The 21,356-nt window shown below is 44.2% G+C and overlaps 1 protein-coding gene across 2 annotated transcripts; it reads left to right on the forward strand.

Moving 5' to 3' along the window:
* The first annotated feature begins 7,331 nt into the window (after positions 1-7,331).
* Positions 7,332-20,531, forward strand: TAGAP (T cell activation RhoGTPase activating protein). Of its 2 annotated transcripts, none has more exons than XM_082475701.1 (9): positions 7,332-11,187; positions 11,275-11,328; positions 11,642-11,708; positions 13,175-13,341; positions 14,030-14,191; positions 14,672-14,781; positions 16,200-16,395; positions 17,391-17,505; positions 18,176-20,531. In XM_082475701.1, exons 1-9 carry the CDS (start codon positions 11,089-11,091, stop codon positions 19,447-19,449), a joined length of 2,244 nt encoding a protein of 747 aa, XP_082331827.1. In that variant the 5' UTR covers positions 7,332-11,088; the 3' UTR covers positions 19,450-20,531. The 2 variants fall into 2 exon arrangements, with proteins under 2 accessions (XP_082331827.1, XP_082331828.1); XM_082475702.1 differs by having other exon boundaries at positions 11,017-11,187; positions 17,391-17,514.
* Positions 20,532-21,356: the final 825 nt, after the last annotated feature.

The raw sequence follows: 21,356 nt of genomic DNA on the forward strand, positions 1-21,356 counted from the left end.
TGCTACATCCTACTGGTCAAAGCAAGTCATGAACCAGCCCAGCTTCAAGGAGTGGGGAAGTAGATTCCATCGCTTAATGGGAGCAGCTGCAAGGAATTTGTGGCCACATTTAATCAACCCCAAAATTGCAGTGGATCCCAAGTCACCCCAACTCTGCCACTCTGTGAGCAAAAGAGGGTGTGTCAGGAAAGTGGTTCTCCTGAGCTGGTGTTCTTCTGAGGAGGGAAACTGAGACCCAGCCTCCTGCCCTGCCTGGGAATGTACCTGCTGCTTCTAAGCTTGTCCAGGGCCTGTGGTTGCAGAGAAGGATCCAGTTGTAGAATTAACAGATCAGTTTACCCGGAAAGCTGTTGCTGAAATCTCTGGTCCTCGAGTTTGGTTGCATATTGCAATTCTCTGTAGAGTTTTTTAAAATACTGATGTCTGGATCCCACCTTCAGAAATGACAATTTCACTGGTATAAGAAGTGGCCTTGGTACTGGTGATTTTTAAAAGCTCCCCAGGGGGTTCTAATGTGCAGCTAAGTGTGCAATGGACTGCTGTTTAAACTTGAAACTGCCTTATCTCATTTGGCAAGAAAGATTCAACTAACATTTATTCTGTCTACCTGGTCGTTTGTGATGTGTAAGTGAAAGGACAATGTTATACACACACACACACACTCTTTCTCTCACATGGCATGTTCTGGTAGCAATAGTAAAGGAAGCTTGCCTTCAACCTTTTAGGGATTTGCAGGAGGGCGTTTTGTAGACAGCTGAGCCCTCCTAATGGGGAATAGATGCCCTGTGGGCAAACAGCCAACTCCAAGGTTCAGAGCGGGCTAGTGTAACTTGCGGTCCATTTGGTTTCCTTAACCCAGGGCCACTGGAAATGAGTCACCAACAGGTGATTACCACATTTATTTGAAAAAAAAATAAAATTAGCAAAGCTTCTGTTTCGTTAGATCTTGGGACTCTAAGTGAATCAAGCAGTACATTCCTTATCTCTCTGGCTGCCAATTAAAGGTTCTTGGGATTATTCTGGACACGAAAGTTTGCACAGCTCCTTTGGAGTAGCCTCCAAATTTTTATCTGGAAAAACGGCTTTGAGCAGAGCAACCAGGAGCGGAGATACATTCAAATATCTGATAAAAGCAGAAGGATCACTTCTGACTGGGGAAGCTGTCATTTTACTCATTCTTACAAGCGAACTTTGGTGAACTTCCTTTTGGGCCCCCAGGGCTGTCTCAGGGTGTCAGAATGAATTTCTCCATTGTAACGGCCTGCAGGCTCATTTCAGGGGCAAGACAAATGCATGAAAGCCAACAAAGTGCTAGAATTGTGGAAAAACCCAGTGATTATTATTATTTTTTTTTTTTTAAATATGGACCACAGTTCTTTTTGTTTGTTTGTTTGTTTTTTATTTTATTTATTTATTTATTTATTCATGGCTGTGTTGGGTCTTCGTTTCTGTGCGACGGCTTTCTCCAGTTGCGGCAAGCGAGGGCCACTCTTCATCACGGTGCGCGGGCCTCTCACTATCGCGGCGCCCCCACCCGCCCCGCTGCGGAGCACAGACTCCAGACGCGCAGGGTCAGCAATTGTGGCTCACGGGCCTAGTTGCTCCGCGACATGTGGGATCCTCCCAGACCAGGGCTCGAACCCGTGTCCCCTGCGTCGGCAGGCAGACTCTCAACCACTGCGCCACCAGGGAAGCCCCCCAGTGATTATTAAAATGTCATTACATAAACCACCCCAATGCCCAGGAAGCAGGAGTAAATGCATCTACTTTTTACTTTTTCATGACACTTCACCAGTAGGCTTTCCAAGTGTGGTCCCCAGACCAGCTGCCTCAGCATTGCCTGGGACTTGCGAGGAATGCAGAGTTCTAGGCCTCTCCCCAGACATGCTGAATCCGAAGCTCTGGGGGCAAGGCCCACAATCTGGGTTTTAATGAGCCCTCCAGGTAATGCTGGTACCTGCTCAAGTTTGGGCACCACTCTATGGCAAATTTGGAAAACTGGTTCCCTTTGAGATTTACTGAACTTTTCCCAAAGGATGCATCTCAGAGAAATGGCATTTGGGCTCAGTTTCGCAGTCAACGTATGTAAAATTTAGGGAAGATACAAGAAAATTTTTAAAAATATGTCACGTGGTTACTAGCATTTTGTATGATGTTTTATGGCCCAAAGGCATGAGGCAAAACCTTGTGGTTCTTTTTTCTGTAGGAAGAGCCCAGGAATCATGGGCTACAAAGAACAGAGCAGGGGGCCTTGTCCCATCCATCCACCCCCAGAAGGGGAGGGCTCAGCAATTATGAATATCGACTGTGTATACAGATGACCAGACGTTCTCCCATGGCCTAGTGTAAATTTGTTCTCATTTCTCTCAGTCCATTTTCTCATCTCCCTTTCTCTAAGGGAAGTTTATCAGGTTCACCAGAATCCTCATGGATTCACCTTGACCCCTCTGTCCAAAGACTCTTCATATCAAAAATCACACAAGCTCTACACAATACACCGGGATCTAAATCAGAACCAGCGTGGACCAGAGAGAGTATCAAAAAGGCTCCTGGGGGCTTCCCTGGTGGCGCAGTGGTTGAGAATCCGCCTGCCAATGCAGGGGACACGGGTTCGAGCCCTGGTCTGGGAAGATCCCACATGCCGCGGAGCGGCTAGGCCCGTGAGCCACAACTACTGCGCCTGCGCGCCTGGAGCCTGTGCTCCGCAACAAGAGAGGCCGCGATAGTGAGAGGCCCGCGCACCGCGATGAAGAGTGGCCCCCGCTCGCCGCAACTAGAGAAAGCCCTCGCACAGAAACGAAGACCCAACACAGCCAAAAATAAATAAATAAACAAAAATTTTTTTAAAAGGCTCCTGTTACTGAGAAAAACTGGCACTCAACCAGTCCCACCCACAAAGGGGCAAGGAACGTCATGAAAAGTGGTTGGCAGCTGAATCTGAAAATGAGAAGACCAAGCTACCCACCGAGCACAGAAGCCTAATCACTGACAAGCTCGTTCAGGCCAGGTTGGAGTCGGATGGAGACCCCCCGCCCCTTCTCCCGGTGGGAGCTGCGGGGACACTGACCGCCCTGCCCCACTTACGGCCACGCCGCCCTGAACGCCCAGCCCTGGGAGCTGACACGGTCCTCAGAGGCCGTTTCCAGGAGACTTTCTCAGGAGGCACCAAATAAGGCACAGTATCTGACAAAGGGACCACACGCATTCAAAATGACAAATACTTTTCTTTTTAAAAATTTAAGCAGGAGGTAAAAGCCCTGGATGATTTTTTTTCACATGACAAATGAAAAAAGCATTAAGTTAAAAAAAAATTAAACTAAATATCTCTTTAAAAGGCATTTTGGGGGCTTCCCTGGTGGCGCAGTGGTTGAGAATCCGCCTGCCAATGCAGGGGACACGGGTTCGAGCCCTGGTCTGGGAAGATCCCACATGCCGCGGAGCAACTAGGCCCGTGAGCCACAACTACTGAGCCTGCACGTCTGGAGCCTGTGCTCCGCAACAAGAGAGGCCGCGACAGTGAGAGGCCCGCGCACCGCGATGAAGAGTGGTCCCCGCTCGCTGCAACTGGAGAAAGCCCTCACACAGAAACTAAGACCCAACTCAGCCAAAAATAAATAAATAAATAAATAAATTCAAATAACCTTTAAACAAACAAACAAAAAAAGGCATTTTGGAATCATGGGCTAACTAAACATTTTTCCATAGTTACCACATTTTTGGTTCAGATTTTTTTTTTTACAAATGCCTCACATGAATTTTGTAGACTGCTAACCAAGAACCTCAATGTTCATAATTTTCTGTTTCTCTTCAAAACAATCTGCTGAATGATGCCATAGCTAAGTGATGCTCGGGGTTGATGGCATACCCTTTTCTGACATTGTGTTTTCTTTGTGCAATTTTGGGGGCCAAAATACCATCAGAAAGGAAGGATTCTTTAGTTCTTAAAGTGATATATGAAGTAAGTTGGAGCATTGCCTTGCCTATGACATGGTGGTAGCTATATCATCAGCAATTCACAGATTCTAATCTCCTAATCTCAGGATATTTTATTTCTAATTCTTTATTGTGATCTCGATAAGTGGGGAAGGCAGTTTAAAAAGAACATTTTCTCCTAGGCTTTCTTATTTTTCGAGCCAGCTTTCTGAAAACACAGAGGTCTTCAACTATTATTTTATGCTGAGGCTATTTTGTATTCCAATACAAAGATTAATTATCACAAAGATCTGACAGGCAAATTTAAAATACATGTATACACCGCAAAAACGCAGGCATTTGTGGGTACAGCGAATAATTCTGCAAGACACAAGGACACTCGCAATATTTAGGGACACTGGTCCCAGCAAACCTCAGGGATGTTCAGGTAACCCTCGTGCAGTAGCATGAGTTAAAATTTGGCTGGAGGACAGCCGTTTTCCTGCCAGGAAAACAAATGGCCTTAAAAGCCGTGGCTTGGATGTCCTCCACACCAGACCGAGTCCCCACCTGCCCTCCGCCCCGAGCGCCCTCCGCGAGCCCCGGGCTGGGAGGGACTGGGGCGCGCCTCCTCCAGCCCCATCCCACGCGCCCGCAGACTTTCCTGGAAGTTTCTTAGAGAAGAGGCAGGCAAGGAATTTTCCTGCTAGTTCACTATAACCACATTCATCAAATAAAAGGAATTTAGCAGAGCCGCGTGCCCTGCCGATTCGTGAATCCCATGCCCTCATTTAAAGATGAGAACCGAGCCCAGTCTGGCTGGACGGCAGCGAGTTCGCAGCAGAGAGAGTCCGAGCCTTGGGCCACAGTTGACTCCACTGGGCCTGGTCCTTGATTCTAAGCCCCGGTGTCCCGGTCCCCTCAGCCGCACAGCATGGAACCTGGCCCCGGGGCAGGGGGAGCTATAGGATCCAGGATGAAACGTTGCGGGATTTCCTCCGCCGGGAGGAGCGAGGCTTCGGTGGGTGGAGGGTGGGAGGTGATGAGACAGTCTTGTTTGTGTGCCCTCCAAGTTCATGACAGTCAGCGTCCGGGTGCTGAACCCTGCTGCCTCAAGCCTAGCCAGGTGAGGCCTCCTTACCTCGGGCACAACCAGAAGGTCCAAGGGCCTAAATCTAATGCACGGCCGTCAACATAAGCCTGCGAATCACAGTGGCCGGGCTTGCGGGGTCAGGAGGCCCTCAAAGTCAGTGACATCCCCCATGGGAATCCCCGTCGCATCACGACAGAGAGAAGATCCTTCTCAACAAAGCAAAGACAAAGAGGCTAAGTACCACATTTCAACACCAGTAGACATACAGTGAGAGTCAAATGCTTTCATTTAATAACAGAATTTTATTGTGGAAAATAATGGAAGTATAGTAAATGCCTACTCTGTACAATGCACTCTGCAGGGCACTTGTAAGGACAAAAGGTAGAGATTGGCCCCTGCTTTCTGGAGGCGCAGGGTGAACTGCTGCTGCGGAACAAGGGAAGGGGGCTTGATTCATTCTGCAAGGGTCTGCGGGACGCATCTTAGAGGAGATGGGACTTGAGCTGGACTCGGAGGGAGGGAAGGGGGTGATTCCACAGGGCTGATGTGGTGAACAGCCTTCCAGGGAGGGAAGCAGCTTCACCACAGGCCTGGAGGTGCAGGGGTGCACTTTTAGGGAATGACAATAGACTCTGTAGCTAAAACATGACAAGTCATAATCAGAAAAGAAGGCTAGATTCTTTTTAAATTTTTTTATTTGTAACTTGAAAAACTTTCTAGAAGATCAGTGTATCCATCAATCATTAGGTAGCCAGGTACTGGCGTGATGTAAAAGTCCTCGAGGAAATTGTGACCTCTTTGGGAAAATAATCCTCTATGCAAGAAGTAATGGATATCACTCTAATTGAGAAACCTGGGGCTCTGGGTCACTGAGCGGACCAAGGGAGAGAAAGGAAGAGTGAGCCCGGAATGGAAAGACTGGTTCTCAAGTGGGTGTTCCCACAGCAAGATGGGTAAGACTGCACAGTCCATCTGGAAAATACAGGGTGAGTGACTCATAAGTCTTGGTCACAACTGTCAGGACTGGAGTAGCAAGAGCCTTCGTGAAGGGGCATCCTGAGTCAGCCTGGAGATGCAGGAAGAAACCTAAGTGCTCTCAGTAACACCACGAAAATGCGCACTCAGCATAGAAATCACAGACCCTGTCCCAGAGTTTATTGTCTTTAGACACCCGCCACAGTAAAAACAAAGCCAGTTCTTGGGAGAAAAATCTGTTGTGACCAGGAGCTAAGTAATAAACGTCCTAACGTGAGAATCACCTTTATGAGTGTGTGTTTTTCTTCAACCCGACCGCCTGTCTTGTCTCTTTCTGCTTGCTAGCAAAAGCCAGTTAAGTTTCTTTCCATGTTCTGAAAACTCTTGTCATGCAGGGTAAGAACTTGCTTTTCGAAAGAAATTATGAGGCAAGACTATGGAGAGAATGAAACTGACCTTTCCTTTTTTGTTTGTTTGTTTTTCGATATGGCTGCTTCCAAATTTCACACTGTATTCACAAATGTTCTACTATTGTTCAGAGAAACTGCAGCAGTCAAACTTACTCTGAGAGTTTCAGAATCAGTGGTGCAGGACCTGTCCTCTATGACTCTATTTCCACAGTGGGAACCATGTGCCGAGCAGGCCAGCACTGACGGTGGACGCAGTGGACGTCTCCTTGGTCAGCCACCAGGACCAGCTGCTGATGGAGGCTTACCATCAGTTACAAAACCTGTTATTTAGATCATGACTCTTAGAATCTCCCAGGGACATCAAAAATGGTACTTCCCTCTTGGTCCTCCCATCCATGGTCCAGTCTAGAAGAAGAGCCAAAAGATATTACTGCTTTGAAAAATGAGGGGCTCTAACTTAACTCTTTTCTGTTGGCTTACTTACTACGAACTTCAGTAAAGTAGTGTGTTGTAGGCAGATGGAAGAATTACAGACAAGTGAAAAATGCTAATCTCTCTGTGTAACAGTTTCTGCGGGTCACTGAATCTTTGGTGCTATGTATTTTTTAAAGATGATGTAAATTGTATTTGATTGACTTTTTTTTAATTTTTATTTATTTATTTTATTTTTGGCTGTGTTGGGTCTTCGTTTCGGGCGAGGGCTTTCTCTAGTTGCAGCAAGCGGGGGCCACTCTTCATCGCGGTGCGCGGGCCTCTCACTATCACGGCCTCTCTTGTTGCGGAGCACAGGCTCCAGACGCACAGGCTCAGTAGTTGTGGCTCACGGGCCCAGTTGCTCCGCAGTATGTGGGATCTTCCCAGACCAGGGCTCGAACCCGTGTTCCCTGCATTGGCAGGCAGATTCTCAACCACTGCGCCATCAGGGAAGCCCTAGAGGGAATTTTTTTTATTCAATATAATTTATAGCATTTGCATTTTTATCATTTCTTCCTTTTAAAAGGTCGAAAGTTATCACAACATAATTAACAAATACATTATTCCACTTTTCAAAAGAGCTGTTACTGAAACATGTAATGAACATGTTTATAAAAGTCTATTTCTTATTGTATTTCATAATAAATTTAAAGACATGATCCTCTACATAAAAATATATATATATATAACCCCCAGCAACAATCAAATTTCACTTAAAAATTCACAATGTTTTAAATGACATATCCAAAGACAAACAGCACTTTTCTTATGTCCTACTTCCTCATTTTTCCCCACTGCCATATGTCGATGGCTGGGTTTATAGTTTATATATAGAAGGACGTTTGTGTCCCTAGGACAACTGAGAAGAAATGTAGTGAAGTGACCACCATAAAGGACACGAGACTCAGAAGTAGAGGAAAGGGGGTGAAGACCGCTTGGGGCAGCTGCCAGCACAGAGCCGTCATGAAAAACATGGAAAATCACAGTGCAGCAGATGTAACTGAGCAGGAAAGAATTCTTTCTTCACTCTGAGACTTGTTGAACCTCTTAATAAACACTATGCAGTGGGGAGTGATGGACTGTCAGGCAACACACCTTGGCAATGATTTTCATTGAAAATGGCTATGGCTGTAAATAGGGTGAAGATAATAGGCAAATAAGACACGAATGTGGAATTTTCTCACATGCAAAGATATGATGTAGATCAGTAGTTCTCAAACTTTTTTGGTCTCAGGAACCCTTTACAAAATTATTGACAACTCTAAAGCACTTTAATTTATCTAAGTTCTATCTACCCATATGTATCGTAGGAGAAATTAAAACTGAGAAAAATTTAAAACACAAGAAAATGCAAGTTTGCATTCCCATAGCTATCAAAACATCCCACATCATGTGGCCTCTAGAAAACTCCACTATATACTCTTGAGAGAATGGAGTCAAAAAGGCAAATAGCATCTCAGTATTGTTACAAAATAGTTTGACCTCATGGACCCTCCTGAAAGGGCTCCAGGGATCACTAAAGGCACCTTGAGAACTACTGGTATATGAGTGTTCGAGTCTCCTCAAGAACCCCCCAGCTTGGACTTGTCAGAAGACGCAAAACGGAGGGGCCTATGATTTCCCCACCCATCTCTCACTAGAGCAACATACTTTAAAAAAAAAGTTTTTTTAACATTTTATATATCAGGATTCTAGATTCATCTTCCTTTGACTATAGAATCCCATGACAAAAAGAAAGTTTTTAAATCACTGGTGGAATGTGTATTGTGGGGTATAGGGCATAACATAAGAAGCCCTAAGGATTAGAAAAAAATATGGTCTTCATTTTTAAAAAGAGGGAAATATATCGATTGAGGATGGACGCTTTAGTTGTAAGAGCAGTGCAAACATTAAGTTTCTTAGAAGAACCAAAGAAAGTATCCAACGAAAAAGTTCATAAAATACATACTAGCAAAGAATATGTATTATAGTAATATCCTATTGTGACTATTTCATAAGTAAATGTATTTATACAGAAATTATTTATTGAGTACCTTCCACGTGTCTGACTCTAGGATAGGACAGCATAAATGCCCTTTTTCATAATAATAATGAAAATCAGTGAATTCATCTCAGAGGTTTGTAAGGGGGAGGGTGAAAGAGCAATGACATCTACAGATGTGGTGGGGTGCTGCATGAACTCTGGCAGTTTTAAGAGAGGGCGCCTCTGGCTGGAAGCCTGGACACTGGTTCTGTCCTGAGGTCACCCGCCGAGACTCCAAGTTACCAGGCAAATTTTAACAGCTCTGTGCTTCAGTTTCCCAAAATATGCCTAATCATGACCTCCTTTCAGTATAAAGACAATAGCGCTATCAATATAAAAAGAGGCTTAGAATTACAGGTGCTAATAATGAATTAAGTCAAGGTATTTGTAAACTTTCTGTTGAAGAATAGCATACATACAGAAATGTACACATCAGGTTAGCAGCACCTGGACCAAGAGATGCACCATTACAAAGCCCCTCTCTGATCCCTCAGAGTCACCATCCAGCCCTAGGGAAACGCTATTCTGGCTTCTAATAGCACAGATTACTTTTGCTGTTTGGGGGCTTTGCATGCAAGATGCAATCTTTTTTGTCTGGCCTCTTTCGCTCAACATTATTTTGTGAGACCCAACCATATCATTGAATGTAGTTATACACTATTCATTCTTAGGGCTCTGTAAGACTCCACTGTGTGAATGTGTCACAATTTATGTCTCTATTCTATTGTCGAGGAACTTGAGTCATTTCATATACAGCCTTAAGCCATAGAAAAGACCAGCCTTCTCTCTCAACCAGAAGGCAGGATCCACAGATGAAATTCACCATCTCCTTTCTACTTTCGAATGGTCTGACCAAAGGAATTTTTTGTTTACCTCCCATGACAGAATTAGATCTAATCTGACTAAGACCTAAGTATTGAGTTAGGGAAAGAAGAGGTTAATATGTTGACAGCCTGCTCTGGTGGACTCTTTCTAATTGCAGACCTGGCTTTGGATGGTGACTATTTTTCAAAAGAGGCAGCATGTCTTGGGTTTCTTAGAGGGGCAACATCCCGCACCTAGAGGGTGCTTATCAATGTGCAGTGACTGGTGAACAGAGGAGATGGTGGGTGGGAGGGGAGACAGCACCCAAACAGGATACCAAAAAAAGGGCACCTGAAATGACCACTTTAGAAAATACAATGATGTTTACGTACGGAATAACACAATTTCTTATTCATACATCCCACCTATGACATTAATCAGAGCCTTCACCTATGGCCATATGTCATCTTTTCCACTCTTAGTAGTTTACAGATGTCTTGCTTTGAAGTGCAAGAAGAAGAAGAAGAAAAAAGACCCAGAGCTGCCCTAAAAGGAATGAGGAAGTGAGAGCTCTCCAGTGTCTGGCTGACTCTGTCCGGGTGACAGCCCGTGATGTTCTTTCCGGTCTCAGTAATATTCTGAATTTCCACCTGCCCGCCCCCTCTCCCTTATAACACAGAACATGTGAAGTTAGAGCAGTTCAGTCTCCTCACTGACAGTGGATTAGTAGGAGCTGAGTGTCATTCTGTTTCTCCCATTTTCCACAGTTCACGGGAGGTAAAAGAAGTCTGGGTGGAGGCCCTCGGAGGGTAAGTACCATAAATTAACATGACAAGACAGTAAGCTGCCTAGCGGGTCACTGGGCTTTAAGATCGTATCCAACAGAAAATAGTGACACCGTGGAATATGCAACAAATAGTGTTATAAAGAATAAACACAGAAAGCTTTGCTTTAATGTGAAGCCTGCACTTTTGGGATATAGGAATTCTGTACATGTTATCTTTGTTTTATGTCTGCTGTAAGTAGCATCCTGGGAATACGTTTTTTCCTTTTCCAGTTAGATGAGAAAATTTGTGCAAAGCACTTAATACAGTGCCCTGACACACAGTGAGCTCTCCAAAAAAGAGTTCGTTGTTATTGTAATTGTTATTCAGGTTATCTCCTGATGGGAACGTAATAAATGAATAACAAAGTTTGGCATGATGAAGATATCAGGTTTAAAACATTTAGAAATAAGTGTGTTCAGATGTTGTGTTTAATAGCATAAGACATCTGGTAACATATAACTGACTTTAAATGAAAACTTTTCTAGCCAGTAGTTTCAAACTTTGTGTTTAATCAGAGTGGCACTGAAATTGGCCAATGCACTACGTGTATCCCTCCTAACTTTTTCCCATATGATTTCTCGTATACAGAGCCAAGGCCACACAGGAGCAAAGCTCATCATTGGACAGTCAGCCCAAACTCTAATGAAGTTGACAAGCAGCTGCCATGCTGTATGCGCCCTTCTTACATTTATTAATTCATGATTTCTCATGGCAAGAGTCAAAGAGGTTTACCTAATTTAGTGTTTTCTCTTTTAGTCAAAAACACTAAATGCCAGTAATATGGAGACATTAACTGAATGTCGATCAGAGGTAAGAAAGCAATGTTTAAAACTTTTTATCTGCACTGTGAGATGGAAAACTTTATTTTACTTGAATATCATTTGTATTGTTTAGTTATCAGGATAGAAAATCAACATAATAAGTGTAGTAAATTAAAGACTAATATTAATTGAGATCTTCTATCATGATAAGCAGGACATTAGTATTGATTCTGGAAGACAGAAAAAATTAATGGACTATTGACTAGTTTTTGATATGAATAAAATGTTGAATGTATTTTGTGGGGAAAGACTGGGCAGATTTCTTCAGTCATTATTCTTAACTAAAATAAATCTATTTTTAGGGTGACACCAAGGAACATCCTCTGTTGGCATCATGTGAGAGCGAAGATAGTCTTTGCCAGCTAATTGGTAAGTTTTGAAAACATACTGATCTTTTATGTAGAGGTTCTTAGTTTGCCAAACCACAGTGCTTTACTAGGAATATTTTTTTCAAAGTGTTCTTTTAAAGACCACAGAACATTAACACTTGCATGGCAGGGAGACTCCAGCTCACTAGAGAGCAAGCACTCTGATAGAAAAGATCTTCCCTAAGCCAACCCCCCAGCTCTCCAGAGGGGTTTTAATGGAGTTACAGATCTCCTGGCATTTACATTTTGACAATTAAAATGTGCATACATGTGAAAAATACACAGTTGCCTGTACCATTTTCGCCCTCCTCTAACGGAGAATGATTCTAAGAGCACATGAAGCAATTGTTACTAATCTCAAATCCCAAAGAACCCACCGTTCACTCAATTTTTTCCACAATTCATTGCATTATAATGTAACCCTGACCCAGTTCTGCTGAACTGTGAGGACAAGCCAGTTCTCTATCCATCCTCCTCCACTTGCCGGTATAAAAAGTATAGAAACATATGCCATTGCATTTAGAATATGTAGCTTTTATAATTAGAAAACAAAGGAAAAGGAAGGAGAGAGAAAACAGAGAAAGAAGGAAACTTGTTAGACGTTATACCCATTGCATACGTCTTCAGGATTTTGCAAGGATAAACTATCTTGGTAAGGTCTAGGTTCAAACCTTCCTGCAGCAATTTGTGCCCGCCCTGCCCTAAAGCGTCCACTGGGAAAACCCTGCAGGTGACTGTAGACAGACTGCGTGGTGTAGCTCCCTCTAGTGGTGAGTGTTAGCATGGCCACAGAGGTTTGCTTAATGGCCCGCCCAGTGTAGAGCCTTCAAAATGGTCTTGAGCAAGTCACTTCCTCTTCCTATAAGTTTCATTTTCTTCACTAGTCAAAGGAAGAAATTAAAATAATCTATTTCACATCAGAAATATCCACCGCGCTTTGTGACCACCTAGAGGGATGGGATGGGGAGGGTGGGAGGGAGGGAGATGCAAGAGGGAAGAGAAATGGGAACATATTGTATATGTATAACTGATTCACTTTGTTATAAAGCAGAAGCTAACACACCATTGTAAGGCAATTATACTTCAATAAAGATGTTAAAAAAAAAAAAAAAGAAATATCCACCGTGGTTATTAAGGTCAATATGTTAAGATGGTTGTTTATGACCTGCTTAGTTAGGTTTTGCTCATTTTCTGTAGCAAACAGCTGGTAAAGTGTAAAAACAGGAAAGGTGGAGTCTTTGAGGAACCTTGGTGTTGCTGTTTAGGGGCTGGCTGCCCTGGTAACATTGTAGTTGTTTTTCAGGTTGATTTTTCTAGATTAAGATTCACACCCTTTGCTTCCTCGGTTTTTCAACATTATTTGTCCCACACGGCAAACCATAGATGACAATATCCGTTGTCTTATCTGGATCCTTGCTTATCAATATTTTAATCTAATTTCTCTTTGCTTTGTTTTCTTGGCTGTAGAAATTAAGAAGAGAAAGAAGGTGTTGAACTGGCTCTTTCTCATGAGAAGGCTTTCTTCTTCATCAGATTTTTCTGGGGCTTCAGAGCCAGAATTGAAGTCATCCCTATTTGATCAGCCCTTGTCAGCTATCTGCAGTGACAACGACACACCCCCCAGACCCATTCAGGTAGGTGCACATTCACGCGTGAACCTACTTCAGTTTTCTGCCAGCTGTGAAAAGTCCTCGGGAAATCTGAACGGCATTCTCATGCTAAACTTGTTGGGGCCGATCTTTAGGTTTTTTCCCACGTTTGGAAATGGTGTTCCCACTTAGGAATGCAGTCAGGAGAATACCTGGCTGCTTACATTCTAGAAATTAGTTGTATTTGCCACTGAGCTCAGGTTGATGGTCCCTCCATCCTTCTGACTTCATGGAGAGAAGAATGCTGAAAATGTGTAGCTTCTGAGAAATCAACAGACAGAGATTTATAGAGTTTATGATCAGAAATCCAATGTTTATATGGAATGACTTGAAAGGAGAGAGGCCTGAAATAGTTTTAGAATGTGCAAATTCCAGCTTTCACAATTTACCTCCTCTTAGAAAAATGGCAGGGCCGAGGGAGACAGTCGATAGCAACCAGACTGAAAGGAAAAACTGGCATTAATAGTCTCTTGTTAAGACTGTCTTAGTATCCTGGAGAGCTAACTTTTACAGAGAGGATGTTTTATAACAGGTAAAGTTAGCTACTGTTCATGTCCACTATTTTAATTCTTTTTCTCCTACCAAAACATAGATGTTTCCTGTGTTAGTAGCAGCGAAGTGTCTTTTCAAACCAAGGGTAACCATCTCCTATTTCTATACCCCTTTCCTTTAGGATATTCTCACTATACTATGCCTTAAAGGCCCTTCCACTGAAGGAATATTCAGGAAAGCAGCCAACGAGAAAGCCCGCAAAGAGCTTAAGGAGGAGCTCAACTCCGGAGGCGTGGTGGATCTGAAAAGTCTCCCCGTGCACCTCTTGGCGGTGGTCTTTAAGGTGAGTTCACAGCATTGGTGCCAAATGGCCTGCTGATGGGCTCTGACACATTGACGCTCAGGAAATAAGATATGGGCTCTTTACCCTACAAAGCAAAGGAAACTGATCTTAGAGTTTAACTTTTTTAGCTAAGCCTTTATTTATTTGTATAAGCATCTCTGTTTCTGTGATCCCCGATTCCAACAGAAAGTGATGCATTAAATTCCCCCCAGATTTCTCTGAGGAAAAGCACTTGCATTGTCCCATGGCCAAGTCCATGCCCCTAAGTCTGGTGGCCCCTTGGATGATGGCCTTACTGCGCCTGTTGTTAGGAAGCTGCTGAGAGACAAGTCAGGTGAGAGATTTCTCCAGGCTAATGAATGCAGGAAGGAAAGGGCGCAGCCTATGCAGGGGATGAGCACAGAGTCCCTGAGATTCGACAAACGAGGTGAAAGGATGGCAGCACATTGTGTAACATGACGGTCCCCTGCCACCCTCCAGGACTTCCTGAGAAGTATCCCACTGAAGCTCCTGTCCTGCGACCTGTTTGAGGAGTGGATGGGCGCCCTGGAGAAGCAGAGTGAAGAGGACAGGATCGAGGCCCTGAAGCAGTAAGTTGCCAGCCTCATCCCCGGAGGCCGGGCCCGCACGGTCTCCATCCTTTGATTCTTCACATAACTGTCAGAGTGGTTTACGTATATTGCAATGTTTAGGGAGTTCGAGTGGAATTGTTCATCTACTCCCAGAATACAAATCTAGAGGTACCCTGGAAATTTTTAGAAAGTAGTTTCAGCCAAATGAAAGGAAGCACCTCTTCCAAAGATAGAAAGCGGACTTCAGTACTCACAAATCCCAAGAGGTGGGGAGTCTAAAAATATAAGTAGTTCAAGAAGGTATGGAACAAACTCATAGATGAAAGCCTCAAAGCAGGGTAACCAGCCAGGTGTAGGAATCTGGGGTCTCCTTAACCTGTACACTGATGTCATGCAAAGCAACTATCCTCCCACAAAACATCCCTTAAAGCATAGTAAACAATCTGGAAGGGGTTGTTTGTTCATAAAATTCCATAGCATATTTCATATTCTTGTAATTAACCAAACTGAAAACTATATAAAAACAAATTCCAACGACAGCAAAAACAATTCCATATACAAATGGAAGTGTGACCTGTTAGAGACTAGGAAATCTTAAACACCTAACGTTAAAATATCAGCGCTTTTGCCAAATCCTATGAAAGTCTGTCTATATATTATTATTGTCTCACATGGCTAAATATTTTCAATGAAATATTTATTGAATTGAAGACATTAGTGTGTCTGTCCCTACGATTATCACAATAAGTTTCTGCTTACAGACACAAAGCTCTTTCATAACAATATCTTCTCATGAGAAATGAACGATCCTTATGTTAGAGACACCATTTCATTTTTTGAAGCTATGAAGCTTTACAATTCTAATTTATTAGGAGTAGTGCCAATGTTGCCATTTAAGTGCTGCTGTCACAATTTTTATGAACATGCTCCTATAAACTGATTTAATCTCCATAAAGATTTCTCAGAATGGTATAAAAATGTGTCATCTTCATTTGATGAGCACAGTTTTAAAAAAGGCAAATGATTGTATTCTTTAAAAAAAAAAGTCTTTCAGTGTTAGAAGCAGAAAGACATTCTACATGGCTAAATGGTTACTCAACAAAATGATTTTCAAAATGTATTAAACTATGTATTTTACCGCAGGAGTTAATATTTTGTAACTTAAGATCCATGTAAAGAATAAAGGGCCATGTTATTGGTGTCCTGATCATAAAGGCCAGTTTTTTAGGGCTTCAGGATCTTGTGGTTAACTGATTCATTCCGTGTCAGTTGCCACTGGAAGTGTGTGAATGAACGTTTCACAATGTCTCTTGTGAAAATGAACCTTCCTCATTTTAAACGAAGTCTGGGTGAGGCAGAAACTTTCAACTCGCTACCCTCAAGCTAGACAGGCCGTGAGCCTCCCCTAAAACCAGCCTTCCCGAACTCCATTCCAGGGTTGCAGATAAGCTCCCGCAGCCCAACCACCTGCTGCTCAAGCACCTGGTCTCCGTGCTCCACGTGATCAGCAAGAACTCCGAGGTCAACAAGATGGACGCCAGCAATCTCGCCATCTGCATCGGGCCCAATGTGCTGAGCCCGGAGAATGAGCAAAACCTGTCATTCGAAGCCCGGAGAGACCTGAATGATAAGGTTTGTTTCTGTCTATTTCTGAGAAACTCATCGTCTGTTTGCAAAAGCCAAGCAATAAAATGCCTGTGAGTTTCTCTGACTCAGTCAAGATCACCGTGAAAATACGAAAGGCAAATGCTTTGGTCATAGTTCCATTCTCTTGGGTGTGTACATTGGATGAAACTGAGTGAAGCTAGGCCTGCGTCCTCTATCATCCTACGAGACAGAGGACTATTGATACCCATCTTTACATGACTGTGTCCCAGGATGGAAAGGCCCTTTCACTTTTCTCTCTTTCGTGAATCACACTCTGTCAGTTCAGCTACCAATTTGGGAAACTCCTTAAATGAAAATTTTTGTTGCTTTAATGTAATAGATTTTTTTAAATTCACAAGTTAAAAATGCATGTCTCAAAAATAATTTTCATATAGGTGATTGTTATCAATTTTCCGGATGCTCCTTTCAGATACATAAAGATCTCTCATGACCATTTTGGCATCTCCCTAACTGCTGACCCCCACTATGTCCCCATTCTTTTTTTTCTTTTTTTTTTTAAGATCTGTATTTTTTGTGCAGGGAGAAATGTGATATCAGTCAACACTAGAAACCTTGAGTGAATGTACATAATATGGCATAGTATTTTTTTTTAATTTATTTTTAGTTTTTGACTGTGTTGGGTCCTCGTCTCCGCGCGAGGGCCCCCTCCAGCCGCGGCAAGTGGGGGCCACTCCCCACCGCGGCCCGCGGGCCCCCCACCATGGCGGCCCCCCCTGCCGCGGAGCACAGGCTCCAGACGCACAGGCCCAGCAGCCGCGGCTCACGGGCCCAACCGCTCCGCGGCACGTGGGACGGACCCTCCCAGACCAGGGCCCGAACCCGTGTCCCCTGCATCGGCAGGCAGACTCCCAACCACTGCGCCACCAGGGAAGCCCCTATGTCCCCATTCGTAACCACCCTTCCTTTAAAAATAAATAAAGATCTCGTTAAGCTGACAACCTGCTAACTTTTCCTCACAGGTGAAGACACTGGTGGAATTCCTCATCGATAACTGCTTTGAAATATTTGGGGAGAACATGCCAGGGCATTCCAGAATTGCTTCTGATGACTCCCTGGAACACACTGACAGTTCAGGTGCGGAAGGTACTCTCAATTGATTCTGACGCTGGGGTCAAGTTCATGGCCGGCTACCAGTCCAGACCAGTAATGTAAAGCATCCCTGGTATCTGAAGCAGAAGTTACCTTCACACATCACCGAATCAGAGTGGACTCCAGTCTGTAGGGAAGTCATTAAACACGGAACCTTTTCTCTCGAGCTTCCCTGCACTGTTTCCTCGGGCTGCAGACACTCATTCAGCTTCAGCCTAGAACCTTCCCCTTCCTCTTCTAAGTCATGAAGAACTGCTAATTCTACTAAGTGACTTTTAGCTAGAGGGTTGGGGTAAGAAACTTTTGTTTCCACACCGTGGAATACGGGTCTGTTAAAATGGGGATGGATCCAGTCAAAAGAGCCATCCAAAGGATCAGTTTTAAATTTAAGATCAATACATTTTCAGTGGAATGCTGTTTTCTCTCCTTTCTCATTTCCTCCCTCTCTCGCTTCATTTTCCTACTTATCTTCTCCACCTCAAAATAGTAGATATGGAAAGAGACAGAATTTTAATGTGGCCAGTTTCGTACCAAGCCCCAAATTAGCATCACCAAATTCCCTGGCGCCATACTTGAAATAAGTAGGTGAACGGTACTTAGGTCTATTTCTAAAAGTAACGCAACAAAAACTCAACCGTCCCTTAACCTCCCGCAGACGTGTCGACCCTGCAGAACGACTCGGCCTATGACAGCAACGACCCCGACCCCGACGCGGAGCCCAGCAGCGCCGGGGGATCCCTGAGCAGGTGGCCCCCAGGGTCCTCGGACCCGGCTGCCGGCCTGGAGCCCAGAAGCCCGCCGCACCCTTGGGAGCCTGTCCTCAGCCGTGCGCCCAGACTGAAAGGCTCCCTCGGGCAACCAGACAGGAGGTACTCGGACCCCAGCACGGCGGCATCCTCGCAGGAGTGCCTCGAGGGCAGGAAAGCAAACCCGAAACTCACACGCAGTGAGGATGACTTCACCGTGACCCAGGCGGCCCCTCGTTTTGCAAGTGAGGAACCCGAGGACCCGTTTCCAGAGGAGGTGTTTCCTGCAGCGGAAGGCAAAACCCGGAGGCCACGAGACCCGAGGGTGCAGAGCCCGGCTCAGGGTTTGGTGTCACCGTGCACACTGGCCCCCAAAGCTGCCTCCAGCGGCTCCCTGGACGCGCTCTCCGACAGCTCACGCCTGGCTTCTCCTTCCACTCCCAAAAGAAACTTCTTCACCAGACATCAGTCCTTCACAAAGACTGAGAAAAGTAAGCCCGACAGAGAAATTAAAAAACACTCCATGTCATTCTCCTTTGCCTCTCACCAAAAAGTGTCAACCAAAACCCGCAGCTCTGCTGTGGCTGCGAAATCCCAGGGCTGCGCCAGAGACCAAGTAAAGAAAGGTCTTAAAAAAGAAAGCCAGCTCGCCGGCCGAATCGTCCAAGAGAACCTGTCTGACGTCCACGGCCAAACAGCTGTGGACTTTAACTCGGGGGCCCACTCCCTCTCGGTGGAGAACGTGTTCCAGCTGGTGGATCAGAGGAGCCCCGGCGGCCCCCCCTCTTACGAGGAGGCCATTCGGCACCAGGCCTTGGAGCTCGCCGCCTACGGGAGCCAAACAGTTGGCAGCATGAGGGCCAGGATGCTGAGCCTGGACGCCCGGCTACGCCCTCCTCTCCCTGTTCACCACGGAGGGGATGCAAGAAATACATGCAGCCAGGAGGCACTGGACGGGCCCCGACTGTGGCCCAGGACTGAGAGCTGGAAGCAGAGCAGGACTGTCTGTGCTTCTATAGACATGGCAGGACAGGTGACTGTCACCAGGAGACCTGAGCTGCATCGGCCGAGAACCGTGTCTGAGTCTCAGCAGAAGAACAAGCAGGCCCTCCTGGCCCGGCGGTGTAGTCAGCCCGTCTTTGATGCTGATCAGTTCCGATTCGCTAAGGAATCCTACATCTAGGATGTGGACCCGTCACCCAGACACAGTGCGTGGCACCTCTGTACACGCAAGGCTGTGTACAGAGCTGCTTTGAGACTCTGTTTTCCAAAAAGTCATGAATAAGCTCCTTTGGAAAGCTGTGTAGATACCTCCTCAGAGAGGACAGCTACCCAGCTCCTCAATGGCACTCAGGCAGTGTCTGTGCACCTGCATTTGTGCAACATGTAGCAAATGTATCAAATGCATTCTAGACAAGGTGTTGGGTGCGAAGAGGTCTACGTCGATGTGTGTATATATTTGTTTGTGAACTTGCGCTAAACTGCATGGTGTCCTCTGCCTCCTGGGGCATTTTTCTAGTGGTTAGGGTTTAAAAATGATCTTTTCTTTTTTTATGTTGCCTCAAACAGCGTGTCAATTTTCATACTTTCCACAAACTCCATTTAGGGGAAAATGTTTAAGTCTCTGTTAGAAGTTTCCTCTAGTAAGCAGCTTTGTGATAACTAGTCACCATAGTAAGATGAAAGAAACAGACAGCAAGGAACAGAGTTGTCAGTGTTTGGAGTTATCAAAGGCATTGCAAGCTCCAGTAAAAGAAAAAGTTGTTGTTAAAATGTATGAAAAATACTTCAATATGTCCTCTAATCATCTGATTCTAAATTTGGGTAAGTTAGTGGAAATGCATTACATTATGCATCATTAACTGATTTCTAGCACTTTGAGTTTCTTTGTAGTTCAATGGTGTCTTCTCCAGTAGTGTGGAGGAAATTACTTTATATGCATTGGCGGGCATATGTAAAACTTCAGTATAATCTCACTACAATAAATTGCCTTCCTTATTTCAAAGTAAAAATGTTCATTCTTTGTTGATATGTTGCCTCTTCTCCCTCAGTTCATAGAAACCCACCAAGAAAATCATTCACACATTGGTTCATTCAACAAGCATTTACTGAATATATATTCATTATTCTAGACTGATAGGCAGAGCAAGATGTGGATCTCATGTTTAAGAAAAAAAGACAATCCCTGTTCTCCAGAAATTTTCAAAACCCTCTTTAAGCCAAGTTTTTGGCAAACGGTCACCCAGAGGCCAGAAAATTTAGTATACAAATATAATATTTCCTGGTTTTAGTGAATTAAAGTTTTCAGTACTTTTAAAAACCTTATTTTTACGATGCTCAGTTTTCTTGATTGTTAGCAAACATAGTGGTAAAATGTCATAGATTAGAACTTTCATGCTCAATGATTAAGATATCTCGGAGATACTGGATTTGATTTTCCTTACTCTATCAATTTCTTTCATAAAACACTGCATGTTTTTGGTTTGTTAAAGAAGTATTTTTGTGTTGGCTAGCTACCAGATACTGAAGACCTAGTCTTTTGAGAGGTGATTTATTAGCAATGTGGTATAAAGTTTAAAATATTCTAACCCACATTGCTCAAGGCATCATGTTCAGACCCGTTAATATCATTTAAATACTTTATTAAGCACCACCGATAATACATAAATTTCAAGGGGCAGACACTCCCCCTCTGACCGCTGACTTAAGAAAAGCAATCCTTTTCCAGAATTGGACACTAATAGTGACAGTTACAGCCTTTAGCACCTATCAGTGCTGGGCACTGCACTAAGTATTTCAGGACTGAAAGAAAAATCCTCCATCATCTTTCTAGCAACTTCTCATCAAGAATCAGAGAGTTCTCATCAATAGATGACTAACACGATAAGCTAGGGAGCCTCCCATCTATTCCACGTTACCACTGACCTGACCTCCACGTGACCCAACTCAGACCACAAAAACTCTACCCCCATTTCCTTATTTTACCAAAGTAGGCGTGAGACGGAAAGTCTTCTATTGCATGTAAGTAGTCCAGTTTGTTGACGAACATTTATGAGCTTCTTGTAGTCAAGAAGCTACTATATTTGAACA

This window comes from Balaenoptera physalus (genome assembly GCF_965194825.1).
Source record: "Balaenoptera physalus genome assembly, chromosome: 9".
NCBI lineage: Eukaryota > Metazoa > Chordata > Mammalia > Artiodactyla > Balaenopteridae > Balaenoptera > Balaenoptera physalus.

Coding starts and splice junctions, on each gene's coding strand:
- TAGAP (XM_082475702.1), top strand. CDS start 11,089: ATGATTTCTCGTATACAGAGCCAAGGCCACACAGGAGCAAAGCTCATC. Junction 13,342..14,029: donor CACCCCCCAGACCCATTCAG/GTAGGTGCACAT, acceptor CCTTTCCTTTAG/GATATTCTCACTATACTATG. Junction 17,515..18,175: donor TGACAGTTCAGGTGCGGAAG/GTACTCTCAATT, acceptor AACCTCCCGCAG/ACGTGTCGACCCTGCAGAAC.